General features: G+C 47.1%; 1 protein-coding gene across 1 annotated transcript in view; it reads left to right on the forward strand.

The window, feature by feature from the left end:
• The first annotated feature begins 369 nt into the window (after positions 1 to 369).
• The window catches only part of ASB18 (ankyrin repeat and SOCS box containing 18), a 75,945-nt gene continuing 54,559 nt past the window's right edge, over positions 370 to 21,755 (forward strand). Inside the window, 1 exon segment of the mRNA XM_033229791.1 lies at positions 370 to 651. Within this exon segment, the coding sequence (XP_033085682.1) occupies positions 447 to 651 (205 nt within the window). The 5' untranslated portion in view covers positions 370 to 446.

The following is a 21,755-nucleotide window of genomic DNA, read 5'->3' on the forward strand; positions in this document are numbered from 1 at the left end:
TACAGGTGACCAGACGCTCCTTTTAGAGGAAGTGAAGGAACACAAGGGGTAGAATATTAGAAAATATTCCTTTCTGCAGAACGGAGGTCCAAGCCCAGTGCCAGGAAGAGGTTTAAAAAGTTTCAGGAGAGAGCCTCACTTTTGATAAAAGAAGACATTATTCAACAATACCCATGAAAGCTCTCTTTGAAAATATTGTCTCTCCTTCTTACACCACTCACAAACATGTCCGCTGCCCCCACCTCTAGAATAATCCTTTGCTGAGGCCTCTGGAAAGATTACTTCACACCTCCCTGCTGGCCGGTGGCCCTCCCCAGGGACTGTAAGAGGAGCCAGGGTGCTGCTACTTATAGCAGCCCTCACGCCACTCTTGCGGACAGCTGCTGACTTTGGAGTCACTTTAGAGGAAGAAAAGAAGGGCTGGTCACTGCACAAACGACACAACAATGTCCAACTCGGATTACCTTCCCGACTACCCACTCAACTCAGATTTAGTGAAGAGATTAAAGTCTGCCCTGGATGCCAAAGATGAGGAGAGAGTGGGGGATTTAATCTGCACTGAAGTCACGCCCGTGGACGCCGTGATAGAACTGGCCAATGATGACTGGATGAAAGACCCCTCGGCTCAGCTGCCCCCCGGCATGCTGCTAGGTAAGCAGAACGAGCCTGCTGCATCTGGGACTTTATTACTAAGTTACGCTGATAGGTGGGCAGATCCTGGAGGTAGAGGGGCAAATGTTTGGAAAAAGCAAATGATATGTACTCGGATATCTGACTCTCGTACATACGTGCATACACGCGTACTGCATAGACCGTGTACATGCATGTGCTACATAAGCAACAAGTGCAACACAACACAAAAAAACTAACCTTTGGTGCCATAATCCACCACAGTGGCTGCTCTGTGGCTCCATTGTTTTCCAAGCTTGTCCATTTGCATATGTAAATTTCACCCACTGATAACCATATCATACACATAATTGTGTGTTCTGCTCCCCGAGATCTAAAAAATCTAAAGTATCTTCCATGTTGCTAGTCTTCCTAATTTCAATCCCCTATTGAAATACTTAAACCAAATGCCTACAAAAATATAATATTTGGTTACCTTTTTGCTTCTATAAATAATGCTGTAATGAGCATCTTTATTAGGATTCATATGGCTTTTTTCTTATTTGGGATTATATCCTTACCATAAATTCCTAGGAGCCATATAACTGGAACAAGAACATAACATTTTTTCAAAGTGTATTGTTTCTAAATTGGTTCCAAATTGTTTTCCGCAAGGGTCTCTATTCCCTCTGACAGTGAGGTGATGTGTTTTGCCACAGCCTCACCAAGGAGCATCGCTGGTAATGAATGTTTGCATTAAATTGCCATTTAATAAGCGTACACTGGTCATTCTTCACTGCCTGCGCCCATCCTTTCTTTACAGGTCTGGACGAAGTCTTGTCCACAGGATTTTTTCTTTGTAGGCCTCATCCGGTGCAAGACTTGTCTATTTGGGTCTTGGGCAGGAACGTTCCGTCTCTTTGAATCATTTTTATCATTTTGTAGGACTTCTTTATGCAGCATAGAAATCATCCCTTTGGGCCGGGCGCGGTGGCTCAAGCCTGTAATCCCAGCACTTTGGGAGGCCGAGATGGGCGGATCACAAGGTCAGGAGATCGAGACCATCCTGGCTAACCCGGTGAAACCCCGTCTCTACTAAAAACTACAAAAAACTAGCCGGGCGAGGTGGCGGGCACCTGTAGTCCCAGCTACTCGGGAGGCTGAGGCAGGAGAATGGCGTGAACCCGGGAGGCGGAGCTTGCAGTGAGCTGAGATGCGGCCACTGCACTCCAGCCTGGGCGACAGAGCGAGACTCCGTCTCAAAAAAAAAAAAAAGAAAGAAGAAAAAAAGAAATCATCCCTTTGTTGTGCTTCCTCAAAGTGTTTTCCGGACCTATGATTTACTTTTAGTTGTATTGTGCTGTTTCCCAGCTTGTCAGATTAGGGGACGAGGTTAGTCTTGGCCCCTAAGGGGTGCTAAGGGCTCCTCTTCACCCCCGTTCTCCCTTCCAACATAGGTGCACACATGCACACACATGTGCGCAACATGCAGGAGGAACACGGATGGGACATGTGTGAGAGTTGCTGCCAGGGATTGGAGCTTTCGGGGTGCTGAGATGCTGAGGTCTGAGATTGGAACTTCCGAGGGGGTCCGCCCCACCCCCTTGGTTTGGGTCTACTTCCTGGGCTGCCTCGCAGCGGGGACTTAAGCCAGCCGCTTTAGGAAGGAACCTTCTCTTGCTTCCTCTTCACCTTGGTTTTCCTCATATCTGGCAGGGGTCAGGAGCCATGATCCAAAACGTGGTACCTTCCATCTCTCTAGATGATTGCCCTGGGGGGATGTGGTTAGGGAAGGTTGTCATCACAAGCAGTGGTTGGACCAGGAGTGCTGAGCTGTACATCTTGCATTTGCCCTCAAGGCCCACCGTACCCAAGCAGCCCCCGAGGCTGATCTCTGCAAACTGCGTCAGTCCCACTTGCCCTCTGGCTCCTGTTGGGTGCCACTAATGAAAGGAGCTGGGGGAAAGCGAGGGCAGGGAGAGTGCTTCCCCGGCCCTCCTTGCCAGATCGCTGCTGGGTTTAGCACCTCCTTCTGTGGAAGGCTCGGCTCCTTCCCAGCAGCTCCTGCCCCTCTTGCACCATCAGGTACAGGGTTAGGAATGGCCACCCACTGTGGCTGCTGCCGCCTGTAGGTGGTCTCCTGTAGCTCCTGTAACCCTGCCTGCCTTCAGCATGCCCTGAGCTCATGCCATCTGCTTTCTGCTGAGATCCCGACGGCAGCAAGCGTCCTCTCAACAGCTCTTCCTTTATAAACCTGTCCCAGTTGGTTGAAGATTTGTGTATTGGGAATCTTGAACCTAAATATCCTTTCTTTTCACATGACTAATTGCCCTGCAAAATCTTTCCTGTGTGTCTCATTTTACCAAACACTTGAAACTGTGAAAATGGTGATAGGAATGTTACATTCCTTCCACAATGAATCCATTAAGTTATAAATTACATACTGATATGGTTTGGCTGTGTCCCCACCCAAATCTCATCTTGGATTATAGTTCCCACGTGTTGTGGGAGGGACCCAGTGGGAGATAATTGAATCATGGGGGCTGTTTTCCCCATACTATTCTTGTGGTAGTGAATACGTCTCACAAGAGCTGAAGGTTTTATAAGGGGCTTCCCCTTTCGCTTAGTTCTCCTTATCTCTTGCCTGCCACCATGTAAAACATGCCTTTGTTCTTCCCTCGCCTTCTGCCATGATTGTGAGGCCTCTCCAGCCATGTGGAACTGTGAGTCTGTTAAACCTCTGTCTTTATAAATTACCCAGTCTCCGGTATGCCTTTATCAGCAGCATGAAAACGGACTGATACACATACACATGCACTTTTTCCTACCTAAGGATTCAGCAGTGCAGGAACAATTTGATACTGATGACATGTTTAAAGTGCTTGGGTCTCTCCAGGTTGCTTCAATTCAGGATGATGGTATGCTAAATGATTAAACAGGTGATCCTAGGGTACGCCTTATCAGTGACTTTATCACAGAGAAAACAGGCTGGACTTCAGGACGAGGGTGCAGGGAGCAATACAGTCAGACGTTCATTTGGGGTATGCCACTCTGGCTAACATGGGAAACTAGGATTTGAAGGAGGCAGAGAAAGGCTAGGAAGAAGATGAATCTAGCTGGGAGTTCCACTTATTAACGAGGGTACGAGATTAGATCACTGCTTCTCACATAGAGACCCACAAGCTTCCTGAGAAAAGCTCCATGGTGGGATGAGCTTGGGAACTGCTTTCTGCTGGGTCCTCCCCTCAGAGATTGTCACGATGACATATCAAAGACTTGGAGGAGTTTTACCACAAAGGGACTTAAGGATTGCAATTGCATTTGGCGCGGTTTCTCATCTCACCCCAGAACCTCACTTTCATGTCTGCTGACAACCCGTAGAATTGGTGATTTGCAGAGGCTCTTGGGGAACTGCTGCTGGCTTGGATCATCGTTTAGGTTCCCTCCTTCTCCATGCTTCCCTGAAGCCATAATCCCAAAGACTCACTGTCGCAGCCTAAAATGGGCATAGGCTCCTTTTTCCTGTGGGAACAAATGTTCTCTTTCTCAAGGCAAGAGAAAGTTTGGGGGGATCATCCTTCACGGAAGAAAGAGCTGTTTGGATTGTAAGCTACATGTAGGGTCTTTACAATTTTTGAACAGTGGTCAAAACTCATCGCAATGACCTTGAAATGCAGCACATTTTGGGAATAGACCCTGTCAAGCATCTAAATCCCTGAGAGGAAGAATGTGAAAAGGAAGGAATGATAACACAGGAAAACGGGGCTGGGCCAAGAGAGGGGGCAGAGCTAGGGATGCCCACCCGGGCCAGGAGAAGGCAAGGGTCAAGGCTCATGTTGGCAAAAGTACCTGGGGGAAAGAAGAGGGAAGAGGTTTCTATCCCAAGGACAACCTCAGTAAACAGAAGAACTCTGAGTTTTGTTCAAAAAATGACAATATGAAAAAATAAGAAAAAGAAAAGTAACCATTCTTTCTGCATGTTAACATGATCACTTGAGGACGTTGCCTCTTGCACTGCAATCACCATGCTCATTGGCCTGTAAACTTATTACTTCCACCAAATAGAACAGAAAGAAACAGAATATATTTTGATGCATCCATGTCAACATCACCACAAAAAAAAAAAAAAAAAAAAAAGCATAGAGAAAAAGTGGTATCCAATGGTGGAAAGAACTTTTTCTGGAGAAGTCCCTCAGGTGAACATGTGCCCCCACCTTGGTGCAGGCAGAAGTCAAAGGAACTGAAATTTTTAGCCCTAGCAGACATTGGGCAGGCATTAGGCAGGAGAATGGCCATCAATCCGAGTTCTCTTAAAGAGCCAACTGGCCTGTGCCCTTGCGAAGACACATGCTCTCCTGCAAGGATGGACCTGGGATGCCCAACATCCTGCTGGGCTCACTGAGGCTAAGCCCCCCAGCTCCCTACAGTCAGCCTCCCCATCCCAACAGGATCCTCCCAGCCAGGGCTGCACCTCCTCTGCTCACCTTTGCCATCTTATCCTTCCAGATCCCAAGCAGGGGAGGTCACCTCCATTGGAAGGCCATCCCTGAGCTCTGGGACAGAATCTTGCATCCTCCCTCCATGAAAGCATAATGCCTTTAGTCTCCATCCATTACTGAAATGCATGGCCTTGCTAGGCTGGTTTTTATATACCAACTGGACAATTCAAACCCAAATGCAACCTCTTCCAGGGCAAGAACCTCACCTAACACTCGATTATAACCAGAGCCTAGCACGGAATTTTAGCCCTGAGAGAAAGCTCGGACTCTGGGTGCAGTGACTGGCATGGAGGAGCCAAGCTCCTTTGCTGACCTTCAGCTGGGTGGGCACAGACTGCATTTCCACAGACACTATTGGGATTTGTGTTTCTGCAGAGAAATATTTAATTCTACTTTCTGCTACAGCCAAGTCTCTATTGTTTAATATTAGTAATAACTGCATTATTTGTGCTTGCCTCTTTTCAATACCAATTGGCTCAGTAGCTGCAGAGAACACAGAGAGGGACAAAGTACGGCTGGGGGAGGGGCAGTGAGACCCATCTCGCCCCCAAATGCATCAACTGTACAATTTGGTAACTAGTGTAATCAAACGACTTAAGAAACAACTGATTACTAATTGCTATTATTAAGGATGTCAGCATTCCATGATTTTGCTGCTGATATATTATATACAAGTCAAGATGCTACTTGAATTCTTGATTGAAATAGAAAAATAGAGGCATTATGTTGTGTTTGGGGTAATGGTATTTAAGCATCCAGAGGAAAGTTAAAGAAATACTAATTGAGTTTTTATTAAGAGATCTCACCAGCCGCATGTATAGGTGGGGAATGAGTGAGGGTAAACACACCACGGACATGTGCATACGTGTGAAAATGGGGTCCATCTGCAGAATTAGACTTCTCATCTAAGGCTTGATGTGGGGCGAACCATGACACACGGGCCATATCCCCTGCTCCTTTAAGTCAGACATCCTTCCTTATGCCTGGAGAATAACATCACTCAGGACAAACCAAATGGTTGACTCGAAGTTAAATGAGCACAGCTCCCGCCTTGGAGGAATCATTTTCCAACGCAATGACAAGAGCGTACCCATTGATGATGGTGCCGAGACGTGGTGTAATGGGAAGGGCAAGGGACTGAGAGGAAGGGGACCCAGGTTCTTGCCTAAGCTCTCCCATGACCTGTGTGACCTTGAACATGTCAGACCACCTCTTTGAACCTTAATTTCCTCATTTTCAAAAATGGATTGGTCTGGATCATCTCTAAGCATCTTTACCAATCGGACTAACTCAGGTTCTAAGACAAATGGCTTGTGTTTGTGGAGGGGATGAACAAAGCCTCCCGACCCCCACTGCCTTCCCAGGAGTGGTGGATTCTAACAGGGGCTTGTGTGGGCCACACCCCGCCTTGGAAGGAAGGGCTCCAGTGCTGAGGTTCAGGTCAAGAGGCAGTGAGGATACCAGCTGGAAGGTGCGTAGGAAGCTGGTTTACGAACTCATATGCACAGATGAAGCAGCAGCTTGGCTCAAGGCTTAGGAAGAATAAGTCCCCAAATCAGGGCATGTTCAAACTGAAACTGGTCCTACACAGAGGCCAAGAAGGAGGAGTCGGCAATGCGTCAAGGACCTGCTGTTCCCTGGAGAACAGGTGAGAGCATCTCCAAGAGCTCTCACCTTTCCACTCCTCCGGCTGAGGAAAATGAGGCTTGGAGAAGTTGCATGACACACCTTGGGTTCCACAGTCGGCAATATAAACCCAGTGCCCTTTCCTGTGCTCCACGGCACCTGTAGTTCATCCCACAGCTACGTTCTACAGACGGGAACACTGCTGCTCACCTGTGTTGCTAGTCGACAGCCAGTTAGGAGCAGAGTGGGAGCAGGTATGCTTCCTGACTTGTAGTCAGGGACTCTTGCTGCCTACCCACCCAGAGACATTTTGCAGGAAGGTCCCTGAAAAAACTTCCCAGTGAAGCTGTCTACAACCTTTTAATCTGACATGATGCACATATATGCATATGTACACATGCACACACACAGTCATGCACACATGCACACACACACACAATCTCAGTAGATGGAGTCCCTGGTTTCAAATCATTGAGCAAAAATAATCCAAAAAATCACAGGCAAGTGAGTGGGGTGCTAGGCTGGAGAATAAAAACAGAAATGGGAATAAAAACAGAGAGGTCACCCACGGCAGGGCAGGCAGGAGGAGAAGCGTTCTGCTGTCTTGACTGCTCATCCCACCAGAGAACGTGGGGGCAGGGAGACCCTGCTCGAAGCAAAATGAAATTAAACCTTTCTAAGTACTTATAAATCAGCACCTAATGACACTATCCCACCACCAGCCTGAGCATTGCTCTTATTACTTTGATTCACAAGCCAGGAAAAGATCCGGAATTATGCACAAATTATTGTCCCATCTTCTTAATTAACGCTGATTGCAAAATTCTTGCTAAAGTCCTTGCTAACAGACTCAATTATGCGCTGCCTGAATTGATTCACCCAGATCAAGTGGAATTTATTAGAAATACACTTTCCTACAATAACATCAGATTATCTTTGAATATAGTTAAATTATTTAGGAATAAAATGGCTGCAGCAGCAGCCCTCTCTTTAGATACAGAAAAATATCTCCCACCACCTAGAATTAAAATGTTTCTTTGCTTTCTATGAGACACACACCCTAGGCTCTTTTTTTTTCCCCAGAAGCAGGTTGAATCACACTGTGATGAGATGAGATGCATGCCTTAGAGCTAATGGTCCCGCTTCAAAGGCACATGGGCAAGAAAAAAAATCCTACAGGGTCGCGTCTCAGCTCCCCCCAAGTACGAACCGTCACTGCCCGTGGAACACAGTGAAATTGCAATTAGACTAAATCAGGATATTTTCAGAATCAAAATTGAGAAACGGGCTAATAAAGAAATAATGTATGCTGATGACATACATCTATTAGCATCACTCCCAAGCACACTGGAGAGTTTGGAAAGAACAAAAAGAAATGAGAATAATAGCGAAGAGGCTTTTCTACCTTTGCAAGATGACGACAGTTTCCTGCCACAAGTGCTCGGCTTGAGAAATAAACATTCTAAAGGAACTAACTGGAAATGGCAGGCATGCTCTCTACAGCCTGATTCTAGCTTCGCATCCAATGCCCCACTATCTTTTAATGCCAGCCTCTGCACCTGGAGATTGGACAGGGACTAGGTTTGTCTTATTTGACACATCCTGCACATAGTAGGTACCTAATAAATATTTATGGGCTGGGCATGATGGTTCATGCCTGTAACCCTAGCACTTTGGGAGGCTGAGGTGGGCAAATCTCTTGAGCCCGGGAGTTTGAGAGCAGCCTGAGCAACATGGCAAGACCCTATCTCTACAAAAAATACAACAATTAGCCAGGCGTGATGGCACACACCTATAGTCCCAGTTACTTGGGGGACTGAGGCAGGAGGATCACTTAAGCTGGAAGGTGCTGCAGTGAACTGGGATCGTGCCACTGCACTCCAACCTGGCAACAGTGAAAATCAGTCTCCAAAAAACAAATGAATACATAGAAGTTAAGTTAAAAATAAATAAATAAATAATAAATATTAATGTGCCAAATAGCACAGGGAGAACACAGTAGAAATCCTCTGGCTCCATCCTCGAAAGAGGAGCATGTTCCTGGGAGACTGTGACCCAAAGGAAGGAAGCACAAATAAAGGGAGACCAGCAGCAAACGTAGTGCCCCCAAGACATCGCACCTGGGACAGGGAAGTGGGACCCAACTAGGACTTGGGTGTGTAAGTCAGAGAAGAGAGGAAGCCCCGGGCAAAGAGATTGGGACGATATTGTTTGAGGCCACAAATTCTAAGCACAGGTGCTTACACTTACTTGGAAAGGCCATGAGGAGCCATTCAGCAAAGGAATGAGGTCATCTTAATTTGTAAAGAAAACACCTGACTCCTTTACCTAAAGAGAAGATAGAGGAGAAAGGACAGGTGCCAGGAGATGCCACCAGCTGCCAGCTGTCCCCTCACAACCACCCTCCTCCTCTGCTTTACCAGCAAAATCCTGTGGCGTGCAACGTGCCCACCTGAAGAAAGAAATTCATCTCCCCACTGTGTTAGTCCATTCTCACATTGCAATAAAGAAATACCAGGCCAGGCGCAGTGGCTCACACCTCTAATCCCCAGCACTTTAAGAGACCCAGGTGGATGGATCACCTGAGGTCAGGAGTTCAAGACCAGCCTGGCCAACATGGTGAAACCCTGTTTCTACAAAAAATACAAAAATTAGCCAGAGGTGGTGGTGTGCGCCCATAATTTCAGCTACTCAAGAGGCTGAGGCAGGAGAATCGCTTGAACCTGGGAGGCGGAGGTTGCAGTGAGCCAAGATCGTGCCACTGTATGCCAGCCTGGGCGACAGAATGAGACTCCATCTCAAAGAAAAAAAAAAGAAATACCAGAGGTTTAACTGGCTCACAGTTCTGCAGGCTGTATGGGAAGCACAGTGGCTTCGGCTTCCAGGGAGACTTCAGGAAACTTTCAATCATGGCGGAAGGCAAATGGGAAGCAGGCGGCTTACACGGCAGGAGCAGGAGCAGGAGCAGGAGAAAGAGCGGGGTGGGGAGTGCTACACACTTTTAAACAACCAGATCTCACAAGAACTCACTCACTATCTTGAGAACAGCACCAAGGGAACGGCACTAAACCATTCCTGAGAATTCCGCCCCCATGATCCCATCACCCCCGACCAGGCCCCACCTCCAGCATTGAGAATGACAATTCGCCTGAGATCTGGGCGGGGACACAAATCCAAACCCTATCACCCACTTCCCTTGAAACTAGGGCTGGTCTTGTTCCCATCAACAATGGGCTTCACAGCAGATGGAGGAGGACAGAAGACAGAGCTGGCAAATTTGAAAACATCAATAGAAAAATATTTGATCTGAAGAAGAGAAAGTAAAATGATGGGAAATTAAATGAACAGGGTCTGTGGGACAAGATAAAAGGTTTAACATACACAACTGGAGTCCAAGAAAGAGAAGAGAAGAGCAATAACAGGATGGAAAAAACGATTAAAGAAATAACTGCCAAGCGTTTCCCAATTTTAGTGTAAAAAACATAAGCTTATAGATCCAAGAAGTTCAGCCAAGCAGAAGAAGGGCAGAGTTGACAGAAGGGGGTCGGCTGTGTGGGCTCGCATGGCTGGGTGCTCAATTCCTGTTGCTGAGTCAGGTTTACTCTGAGAATAAACAGCAGGTTCCATGGGAGTGAAGGGGTGAAACGTGTGCAGAGAGAAGGGTGCAATCAGTTCGATATATGGAGATGCATCATGTAACTCTTCTTCCCACAAACCTGCCATACTCTGTACTGCCTACAGCAAAGGCTGGCCTGTGGGTTGGCTGCCTGTTTTTATGAATAAAGTTTTATTGGAACTCAGCCACCTCCTTCATTTACATATTCTTTATGGCTGCCTTCATGTGAGCGTAGCAGAATTGGGCAGTTGCCACAGAGACCATATGACCTGCAAAATGTAAAATATTTACTGTCTGGCACTTTATGGAAAAAGTTTGGTGACTCCTGTCCAACAGCACACAGTTTAAATATTATAACAGGCATCCAAAGGCCTAAAGATGTACCCTGAGCTAACTCAGCCCTGCCGTTCGTTCTCTCCCAACTTCTCTGCTGTTCTCTCCCCACATCCCTGCACCCACCCAGAGGCTGATTAGTCACAGGGCTACTCTGAGGAGGCAGGAGGCACTGTGGGAAGTGTCTGACAGAAATTGACAGTAAGTATTTAGACATGTTTACAGCAATTTAACACATTCATGTAACATCTATGACTTTGATTTGCAGACTTGTAATTACCTGTTGTTTTTCAGTTTTATTTTTGCCAGTAACTAATTTCATGTACTTTGAAAGAGAATCAGACCAGGTGAAGTGGCTCAGGCCAGTAATCCCAGCACTTTGGGAAGCTGAGGGGGGAGGATCGCTTGAGGCCAGGAGTTAGAGACCAGCCTGGGCAACATAGTGAGACCCCATCTCCCACCACACACACACACAAAAATTAATAATAAATTAACCGGCAAGTGCCTATAGTCCCAGTTACTCAGGAGACTGAGGTGGAAGGATCACTTGTGCCCAGGAGTTCAGGTTCCAGTGAGCTATGACTGGAGCACTGCACTCTAGCCTAGGCAAGAGAGTGAGATGCTGTCCTTAAAAAAATAAAAAACAAAAATAAAGACTGAGCCCCTTGAATAAGAATCAAACTGCAACAGATTAGAATCAGAAAAGAAAAGAAAATCCGTGCTCCCTCACCTCGGGTGCTTAAGAAACTCTGGTCCAAGCCACAGCTCCACAACACCTCAGTCCCCAGTCCCTTCCTGGCCTTTGCACAGCCACCTCCTCTGCTGCTTCCTGTCCTCTTGTGTGCCAGCAACACACGCACCATCCTCCCAGTGGCTCGTGAGCTCAGGGGTCAGTGCTGGATGCTGAGCAGAGCTTGTTTCGCAGGAAACTTCATAGGATTAACACCTAGAAAGCCAGGCTGGCAAGGGCAGTGGGGACCCTTGACACCACGTAACCATGTCTTGGCTGACCCCAGGGGCAGCTCTGGAACAGAGATGACCTGTCACAGTTTTCCCTGCTTGGGGCCAGAATGGCAGGACAGCTCTAGCTGCACCTGGATCCATCACTGGATCTGGCCACATTGCGGGGAGTGTTCCTGGGTGAGGCAGCTCTGCAGCTGAGGCAAACCGTGGAGGAGCCAACAGCTGGGGTGACAAGTCCTCCCTACAGCTGGGGCCTGGGCGGCTCATCTCTGTGTCCACCAAAGGATCTAGGCCCCTCCTCTCCTCTCAGTCCTGAATCACAGGCCTGTTGTCTGTGGCGGCTTCATTTCCTGCTCAGGTGCCCGTCGGCCTGACCCCTCCACGTCATCAAAGGGCTGGCTGCCTTCCTGACTGCACCTGTGTCCCCAAGCGCCATAGCATGGTGGCTAGTGACACCTGCCTCTTGCTCAGGCCGGAACATAGGGTACAGCTCCCCACAGCAATAGATCAAGAGGAGGAAACAGACATCCGGGGGAGGAAATGCACCTTCCGTGTCCTACACCTCCCTCTCGCTTTGCTCAGATGCCACATTAGGGGAAAGCTGGCCCTTTCCCTAGCCCATCACTCTCATCCCATCACTCTCATCCCTTATTTGAGGCATCCCCATCTTAATACCTGTACCTCCATACAGCAGTGATCTGATTCCACCGCTAGTTAATGGTGGCCGTCTGCCCTCCCACTCAATTCAACACTCCTTAAAGGCAAGGATTTCTACTTTTTTTTTGTGAGACAGAGTCTCGCTCTGTTGCCAAGGCTGGAGTGCAGTGGCACGACCTCGGCTCACTGCAGCTATGCCTCCCAGGTTCAAGCAATTTTCCTGCCTCAGCTTCCCGAGTAGCTGGGACTACAGGCGCACACCACCATGCTCGACTGATTTTTGTACTTTTAGTAGAGACAGGGGTTTACCATGTTGGTCAGCCTGGTCTGGAACTCCTGACCTCAGGTGATTCACCTGCCTCAGCCTCCCAAAGTGCTGGGATTACAGGCGTGAGCCACCACGCCTGGCCAGATTTCTACTATTTATTTCTGTAAGCTTCTAGTACCTGAAAAATGCTCTGTACATGTAAACTCCGTATAGAACATTTCCAAACTGAACAGAAATTTACCCTCCCACCTGCCAGCTGGGAGAGCATTAGTGTCATTGAACTCTTCAAAAACTTGACTTTTAAAAAATCTTTCACAATAGGCAAAAAGATGTCTTGTCATTTTTAACTTGCATTTTAAGTTAGTAAAACTGAACGTGATTAGTGGTCCTGTGGTTTAGCGTCACTTATAGTTCTTATCATTTTTTTTTTGGAAGTTTAAAGTTCTAATTTTGGAATTTAACTCCGTCAGACAAAACTGGCCTCACTTTGCTGTATGCAGTGTCTACCAAATTGTCTCCCAGACCACCCTTCTCAACGGCAGGATAGGTAAACTTCTTGTTTCTAGAGGGATATAAAGGATCACAGGGCAGAACATTCAGACCAAACCAACTTCAAGAGAGAAGTATTTTGCTCTCTGTGTGAGATTCATAAAAAACAATCAGTCTGAACATGCAATTTGTCTCGAGAGGCAGGAGCTGCAATTTTATCATGTAATTAAATCCCCACGCCAGTTGTAAAGAAACTTCGTCCCCTTTATCAGGGAGAGCTTCAATGATACGCTTTCCAGCAACGTCCCCAGAGTCTATAAATGTCCTTCCAGGGCTATTTACTTGTGGTTGTGCACGCTGAGGATTGGGCCACTGCGTTTTGCGCTCATCCACAGCGGATCCACGGCGTTCAAGGGCACCTTTGTTTCTGAGCTTCCAAAAAAGCCCTCCTGGCTGCCAGTGAAAGCGGCACTTGACCTTTGGGTAAGATCACGTTAATAATGAGAAGTGACTGTTGTTCTGCATTATCTGCACTGGGCTTGGTAGCAGTGACGGGAAAACAAGTTAGTGAGGTGGTTTCCTCCCTTATTGTGTTCCTCCACTTGATGGAAATGAGATTTCTTAATAATGTGAAATCAGCACAGACAATTTAAGTCATTATTAATAGATGCACTTGATCTGAGGAAGTAAAATGTTTTAATGTTTTGTTAAATGAGGTGTGCTGTGCTAACACTGTTATTCAGAGAGGAGGTTGAGATACTTTAACATTTTTGATATTAACGTCTGTGTGACTAACTCTGGTGGATGGATGTGTCCTGGAACTCTTAAAAGCAGAACTTTATATACCTACCCAGCTTCTTATTTTTAATTTTTTTTTTAATTCTGCAGGGAGTGGGGTGAAAGAAAGGTGGCTTTAGACATTAAAACAGGAAGAATAAAGACCAGAAAAGGGTGTGAAAGTAACCCCACTGGAAGGCCTGGGGCTGCTGCACCAGTCTGTAGTGATGTTACTATCCCAGAGTCCAATCAGACTTAGTACATGGCCATTTACAGAAACCCTTCAGGTAAAAAAGGGGAGAAGGAAATTGACCAGGTCAACAAGGTGCACTGGCATAGTTAAGAAAGAGTGCATGGAATCTCACAATGTCCACAAGGGTAATGACCTTCTGCCCCTGTCTGTCCACTTGGACATTTCCAGAAGGAAGCCAGACATTTGCCAATGACCTAGGAAAGAATCTGAACATTTGCCCTTCCCCAAGAACAGAAGAAAATGGCAGGGTGTCCTGCAGCCTCGAAAACTCTACCTCTTGGCTTGAAGGTATGGAAAGTTGTGACCATGGAGAAAGAGCGTGACCCTGCCACAAAGCCCGCCAGCCCCAGGTTTCAGCCTCAGCTGGATTAATCCTTGGAGGCTTCTGGGGAAAAGAAAATCACTAGTCAACTCAATGGCAGGAAGCAAAGATCCCAATGTCACGTGAAAATAATAATCACCATTCAAACACTACCATTTGGATAACCCATTATAATTTCAAGGTGGATTTTACCTTTTTCATCTCATTTGATCCAGAGGCAAAAACTCCCTCTCATTAGCTACCTACACTATAGGACTCAGTTATAAAGAACTAGTGTTTGTGTCTCCTGCAGATGAAATATTATGCTTATTATTTAAGCCTCCAAAATATTCTTTGCAAAATTATATTTAAATCCAGTTGACTTACCTGGCAAATATTAGAGAAATTCAGTCTATTCACTCTGTTAGCCAGACACAAGTCAGGCCTCCTCTCCTGCTTGGATTCTTGCCTTCCTTTTCCTAAATTCACTTCATGGTCTGCAACAAAAGACCACAGCAATTACATTTGTTTAGTATTCTGCCACGGTCCACCCATACAAATGAGCTTCCTCATCAACTAAGTATACCATTTGAAAAACTAAAAATATTAAATGTACTGCCTTGGAGAAAGTTACATTCATCAGAATCCCTCTCTTTCAAGAAGGGCACTGTATTTGTTTAGAAGCATTCCTTGGCCTCCATACCCTGGAGTAGACGTTGAAACCCCACGGGCCCTGGCAATGCACAGAACAACACTGAAGAAAAAAGGGGGAGGATTTCTATGGCTGTACCAGAGAGAAAGGAAACAGACATGGAAGTGAAAAGTGGAATAAGGCTGTGCAAACTGTGATGGACCCCTTCACATCCTCACTGTGATTGCCAGATACACTAAGTGATGCTCTTAGTGGGCTAGCTTGAAAACAAACCAACCAACCAAGAAAAATCAAAGAAGCCCATGGTGGCCGCCATTGTGGGAGGAGAGCGGAAGGTACACCGTGCAAGCAAACACAGAGATCAAGGACAACACCCGGAAGCAAAGCACAGGGGCTCTCAGGAGTTCTCAGAGGGACTCTCAGTTCTACAAAGCCAAGAGTGCTAATGAGAAAGGGAACTTAAATGGTCATCTGTCTGACATGAGTTACTCTTACTGTACAGACATGCTTTGAATGTTTTCAAATAATTTGCTGCATTTATGCCATCTAAATTTGGGTATAAATATCAATGCATCAAAACAACCAACAACATCTGAACCTGAAAACAAGAGAAATAAACTTCTAGTGCCCCAAACAGGGAACCCATAGCAGTGAGTAGCTGTTTCAGCCACACAATTCTCAAGGACCACAGATGCCTATGGGCCTGGGGTTTGAATGCGGCATTGATTGAATCAGCCCGTTGCTCTGATCTGTTGAGACCTTTTGGAATCTTGGCTGTGTCACGCTCCATGGCACCCATCTGATCCCTAACTTTCCACATATGCATTCAAATCACGATATGTATCACACAGAATAGAGGTAAGTCCAGGGATAAAAGCCATTCCACACTGCATTGAAAGGGTCACAGATTCCACGGCTGCCTTTCACAGCAATGGTTCTCAAACTTGGCTGCATAGTAGAAGTTCCTGGGGACTCTTTTTTTTGTTTTGGAGACAGAGTCTTGCTCTGTTGCCCAGGCTGGAGTGTAGTGGCATGATCTCAGCTCACCACAACCTCTGCCTCCTAGGCTCAAGGGATTCTCCTGCCTCAGCCTCCCAAGTAGCTGGGACTACAGGCACATGTCACCTTGCCTGGCCGATTTTTGTATTTTTAGCAGAGACAGGGTTTCACTGTGTTGGCCAGGCTGATCTCAAACTCCTGACCTCAGGTGATCCACTTGCCTCGGCCTCCCAAAGTGCTGGGATTACAGGCGTGAGCCACCACGCCCAGCCACCGGGGACTTGTTAACAGTCCTGATGCCCAGGCTGCACCTCCAGCCCATTATGTCCGAAACTCCCAGGTGGGCTCCAGGCATCGTGTTTTTTCAAGTTCCCCAGGTGATTCATTGTTCCAGCCAAGGTTTGAACTGCTGCTGTCAAGGCATCATGTGCATTATTTCTGCAGTTTGCATTATTTAGCCAGAGTTTCCTAAAGAAAGACTCACACTGCTTCCATCTCCTCCAAGAGGCTGTCATGAAACTGGCATTGCAGGTTGTTGCCTATACCCCCTCCGCATATTTATGATAACCCTGTCACAGAAGAAAATTCTAGTCCACCCCGACGTGTTCCTAGCGACTCACGGAGCTCCAGGTGATTCCACTCCATTTTCTAAATGCTCCCAGACCATCCTTTTCATAATCCGTGTAGGGATCTTGCCCAGGTCTAATGTCAAGATCATCAGTCTGAGGAATCCGAAGTCTCTTTCCATTTGAAAACTAAACCTCTAGACTTCTGGTCCTTTTTTGTTTGATCACACAGTTCCTCAAAGACTTTGACAATTGTTCAGCAACTTCATACGCAAATTCACTCTTGAAAGAAGTTGAGGCCGGGCGCAGTGGCTCAAGCCTGTAATCCCAGCACTTTGGGAGGCCGAGACGGGCGGATCACGAGGTCAGGAGGTCGAGACCATCCTGGCTAACACGGTGAAACCCCGTCTCTACTAAAAAAAATACAAAAACTAGCCAGACGAGGTGGCGGGTGCCTGTAGTCCCAGCTCCTCGGGAGGCTGAGGCAGTTGAATGGCTTAAACCCGGGAGGCGGAGCTTGCACTGAGCTGAGATCCGGCCACTGCACTCCAGCCTGGGCGACAGAGCCAGACGCCTTGTCAAAAAAAAAAAAAGAAGTTGAATTTGTATATGTGCTAAAGTTGGCAAAGAAGATAAAACCTGAGTTGTATCTTGAGGCTATGTATTGGCTTTGACTAAGCAGAGAAGGGTGAGGACCAAAAAAATAATGAGATTAAAATGACCTGACCCAAGCAAGCTATAGATAATGTGAAGGCAGCAGGCAACAAAGAGCACAGTCAAGAGCACTGGGTCAGAAAACAGTGTTATTCACGCCACTACAGGGCATCGTTCAGCTGCTGGGAAAGAAAACTAAAGAACTTCTGTCTGCTGGAGTCCTCTGCTCCTTGCTTTCTCCTGTTTGATCCTTGCAGGCAGGGGTATTATTAGGTTTTTTGCCTTCAAACCCTCAAACCTTAAGACTCGCCCTAAAACATAAAAAAGATTACATAAATGCTTAGTGAATGAATGAATGAATGAAAATGAATGAATGAATGGGTTGTTTTCAGGTTTGTTTGTTTTAATGCAGTCATCAACATGTGGCTATTATTGTTCTTTAAAAAAAAAAAGACAGCTCTCTGCCATGCTTATGAAGTCATCTGCATGTCCTACTTATGAACTAATGCTATCTACCATGAGCTATTTTTAAAGCTTTCAAAAAAAAAAAAAAAAGTCTGTTTCTTGACTACTATGCCTTACCTACTGAAACCAAGCTTGGATATTTAGGGAGCTGTTGACAAATAACACTGGAAAGCTAAATTTAGCATCTGGTGCAGTGTGGAATGGCTTTTATCCCTGGACCTACCTCCAGTGTCCCAGCCCTTTTAAAAATAACCAATGACAAGCTATATCAGGCATCAGAAAATGTGCTAGTTTAAAGTGAAACACAGGTTCAAGTTGGATCAGATTATAGCTGTGCATGAGTAAGTCCTTCAGAAATTTATCTAATCACGAACAATCAGTCCGAGAAAAAATAAAATGGCAAAATGGCTATGCTTAGAGAAAGGAAGGACCCCAAGACCTTCATATTGTGGGGAAATGAACAGTGCAACTACGGAATACACAACTGAAGGGGGAAGGAGATGAGGCCGAAGCCCATCACGTTGTTCTGGTGGACATTTGAGAAGCGAAGTGGTCTCCACTGCGTTACTGTTGGTCATTTTATGCATGCAAACGCATTTGACCTCCAATGAAGGCTCTAAGTTCCTAACAAATATGGTCCATTTCTTCTTTACTGATGCATTTTCCACTGCACCAGCAGAGTCCTAAGCACACAGTGGGCTCTTTGAAAAAAAATCTCTGCTATTCCCATTGATGACATTGATGCTGCTTTTGCTACTGATGATGTGGATAATGGAGATGAACTTTAAAAACATGTGAAACAAAGTTTTAAAGAGTTCTCAGGGGGCATACGGTAGCCAAGATTTTTTATTTTTTTTGAGACGGAGTCTCACTCTGTCACCCAAGCTGCAGTGCAGTGGCATGATCTCGGCCCACTGCAACCTATGCCTCCTAGGTTCAAGCAGCAATTCGCCTGCCTCAGCCTCCCCAGAAGCTGGGATTACGGGGGCGTGCCACCACACCAGGCTAGTTTTTGTATTTTTAGCAGAGACAGGGTTTCACCATGTTGGCCAGGCTGGTCTTGAACTCCTGACCTCACGTGATCCACCCGCCAAAGTGCTGGGATCATAGGCATGACCTACTGTGCCAGACCAGGTCTTCTTACAAAACCTAGTAAGGATCTCTACAGGTGGGAGAAGGTAGGCTGTGCAGTGAGGTGCACAGATCTGAGGTAAGTCCCCACGCTGAGCACCCGAGATCTGCCCCAGGCCAGCGGAGCGTCCATGTTACTATGGTGTTCTTCCCTAAGGGCGAAAGGCAACAGATGGCCAAGAATAAGAGTAAGAACCACTGAGGAATTTTAACATTGAGCAAATTTCAAAGAGTCCAGTCCATTCGCTCTCTCCCTTATTGACACTGAAGACCTTCTCTGTGTGGAACACCATGCAGTGCATGGAGAACTTCCCAGAGAGGAAGAGGCAGCCCCAGCATCCTCCAAAAAGCTCATGGTGAAGTGGGACACAGGAACAGCAGTAATAGTTAGAGTGCCCAGTGCCACAGTCAGGGTGCAAGGACAGACATCAGGACTGGTCTTGGAGGTCAAGGGAGGCTAAGCTGTGTTGGAGGATGAATGAGGCTGGCCAGGCAAGGAGGGGAAAATAAGAACCGCAGGCAGAAGGAACAGCCTGCACAGACACCTGGAGAGATGAAGGCACTATCTGGGGACTGCAGATCCCTATGCTAAGGTGTGGCGTGCTCCAGGGACAACAGTGAGGGCAAGGTAGGAAGCCCTTGTACTCACGGGAAGGTGCTTGGGCACGGCTTTGTCAGGACTGAGAAACCTTGAGAAAGGTAACTGAATCTGTGAGTCCCAGTTTCATCACCTGCAAATGACCTCAAGGGTAACCACCTGCAGGGATACACCTGACACAGAGTCACTCACAGTGGGTGTCCAGGGAGCAGTAGCCCCCGAGTGCAGCTGGCCCTGACCCCCCAAGAGCTAAGCCCAGTGGGTCCTTCTGCAGCCTCAGAACTGAGTCTTTGCCCAGAGGTCAGAGAAACATGGTAAAAAAATAAACTCACGGCCCCCATGGCCACCAACTGGGGTCATGGCCAAGCCTCCCCCAACACCCAGCTGAGGTTGACTCTCACCCGTGTGAGCCCCTCAGCTTTCATGGCACAGCCCCTGTCCCTTATCCCCCTGCATCATAGATGTCCAAACGTGGCCTCGTCCCTCCCCACCCAGCAACCCGCAGCCCTCCTCTGTAGAAGAGAGGTGGGTTTTATCATTTGGGTGAACCTCCAGGCCTTGGGTCAGTCTGTGCACATAAACTCATGCCTGTAACAAGGGTCAGAACAAGGGTTCTACAACAAGGGTCAAAACACCTCTATATCAAACCATAAATGTGTGTGATTTCTACTTCACCCTTTGCTGCAACCTCTTGTAAGGAAAATCAAAGGTCTCCCTTTGCTGGGCACCCCTTAGTTATAAAAGATCTTGGTGAAAGGGGCAACCCAAAGGCCAGGTTACTCTTCCAAATAAAGAGCCCACACAGAAAGCCTGCTCTGGTTGGACACTCCGAGGTCAGGGGGCACTTAACGAGAGGTTGGGGGAGTCACAGGGCAGCCTTTGTGTGCAGAGAAGAATGAGAGAGAAGAAACTAGCATAAGAGGAAGCTTAGGAAGCTCGACTGTGACCAAGGATGCGCAGCCCAGTGAGCTGTATTCCTTTATTTCACATCTTTTTCCCTGTTGCTTCTCTGCTATTGCTTCCTGGTTGCAACACCATGTGGGGATGGGATCCCATGGGTCCCCAGGTCTAACATTGGCCATGAGCAAATGGGGGCTCATGCTATGCCCGCCTCCCTGGGCGAGGGTCTGCTTAGCTCTCCTGGGCACATACTCCACTGCCCTTCTCTCTGCTCATCCAGGCAAAGCTCTCCTGACCCTTTCGCCTCCCTCCAGCTTCTGCTCACATAGTTTGTATTGTAACTCATGTGCACAAGCCAAAGAATTCTGTTGCTCACCATCATTGGCCCATTCCAACTTCCTAATGGGGAAAAACAAGAATGGTTGAAAGAAAGAAAGAAAAACAGGCCAAGCACGGTGGCTCACACCTGTAATCCCAGCACTTTGGGAGGCCGAAGTGGGCAGATCACCTGAGGTCAGGAGTTTGAGACCAGCCTAGCTGGCCGGGCGCGGTGGCTCAAGCCTGTAATCCCAGCACTTTGGGAGGCCGAGACGGGCGGATCACGAGGTCAGGAGATCGAGACCATCCTGGCTAACACGGTGAAACCCCGTCTCTACTAAAAAATACAAAAAACTAGCCGGGCGAGGTGGCGGGCGCCTGTAGTCCCAGCTACTCGGGAGGCTGAGGCAGGAGAATGGCGTAAACCCGGGAGGCGGAGCTTGCAGTGAGCTGAGATCCGGCCACTGCACTCCAGCCCGGGAGACAGAGCAAGACTCCGTCTCAAAAAAAAAAAAGAAAAAGAAAAGAAAGAGACCAGCCTAGCTAACAAGGTGAAACCCTGTCTCTACTAAAAATAAAAAAATTAGCTGGGTGTGGTGGTGAGAATCTGTAGTCCCAGCTACTCAGGAGGCTGAAGCAAGAGAATCACTTGAACCCTGGAGGCAGAGGTTGCAGTGAGCAGAGATCACACTGCTGCACTCCAGCCTGAGTGACAGAGCAAGACTCTGTCTCAAAAAAAAAAAAGAAGGAAGGAATTGCATATGATTTATATTACAAGAAAAAAAATGAGCTTATTTAATTTTTTGACAATAAAATAACCAAACCTTAGTAAATAACTCATAAGTTACTAATCAAGAACTGTTACCATTCATTCAAAAAAAAAAAAAATGTGGCATTTCTCATCTTCAGCAAGGGACACACATTTGGGGATCAGTTATCCATCCCTGGAAGAAACTCACAGGTACCAGCACCCCAGATCATGTCTTTGGGAACCTCCCCCATCTGTCCCATGGAGCCTCCTAACACCCAGGGACACTTATCTGGAACCTGGTCATTTGCAGTATCCAGTGGGGCCTCCCTC

This window comes from Trachypithecus francoisi, unplaced genomic scaffold, assembly GCF_009764315.1.
Source record: "Trachypithecus francoisi isolate TF-2019V2 unplaced genomic scaffold, Tfra_2.0 Lachesis_group13, whole genome shotgun sequence".
Lineage (NCBI taxonomy): Eukaryota > Metazoa > Chordata > Mammalia > Primates > Cercopithecidae > Trachypithecus > Trachypithecus francoisi.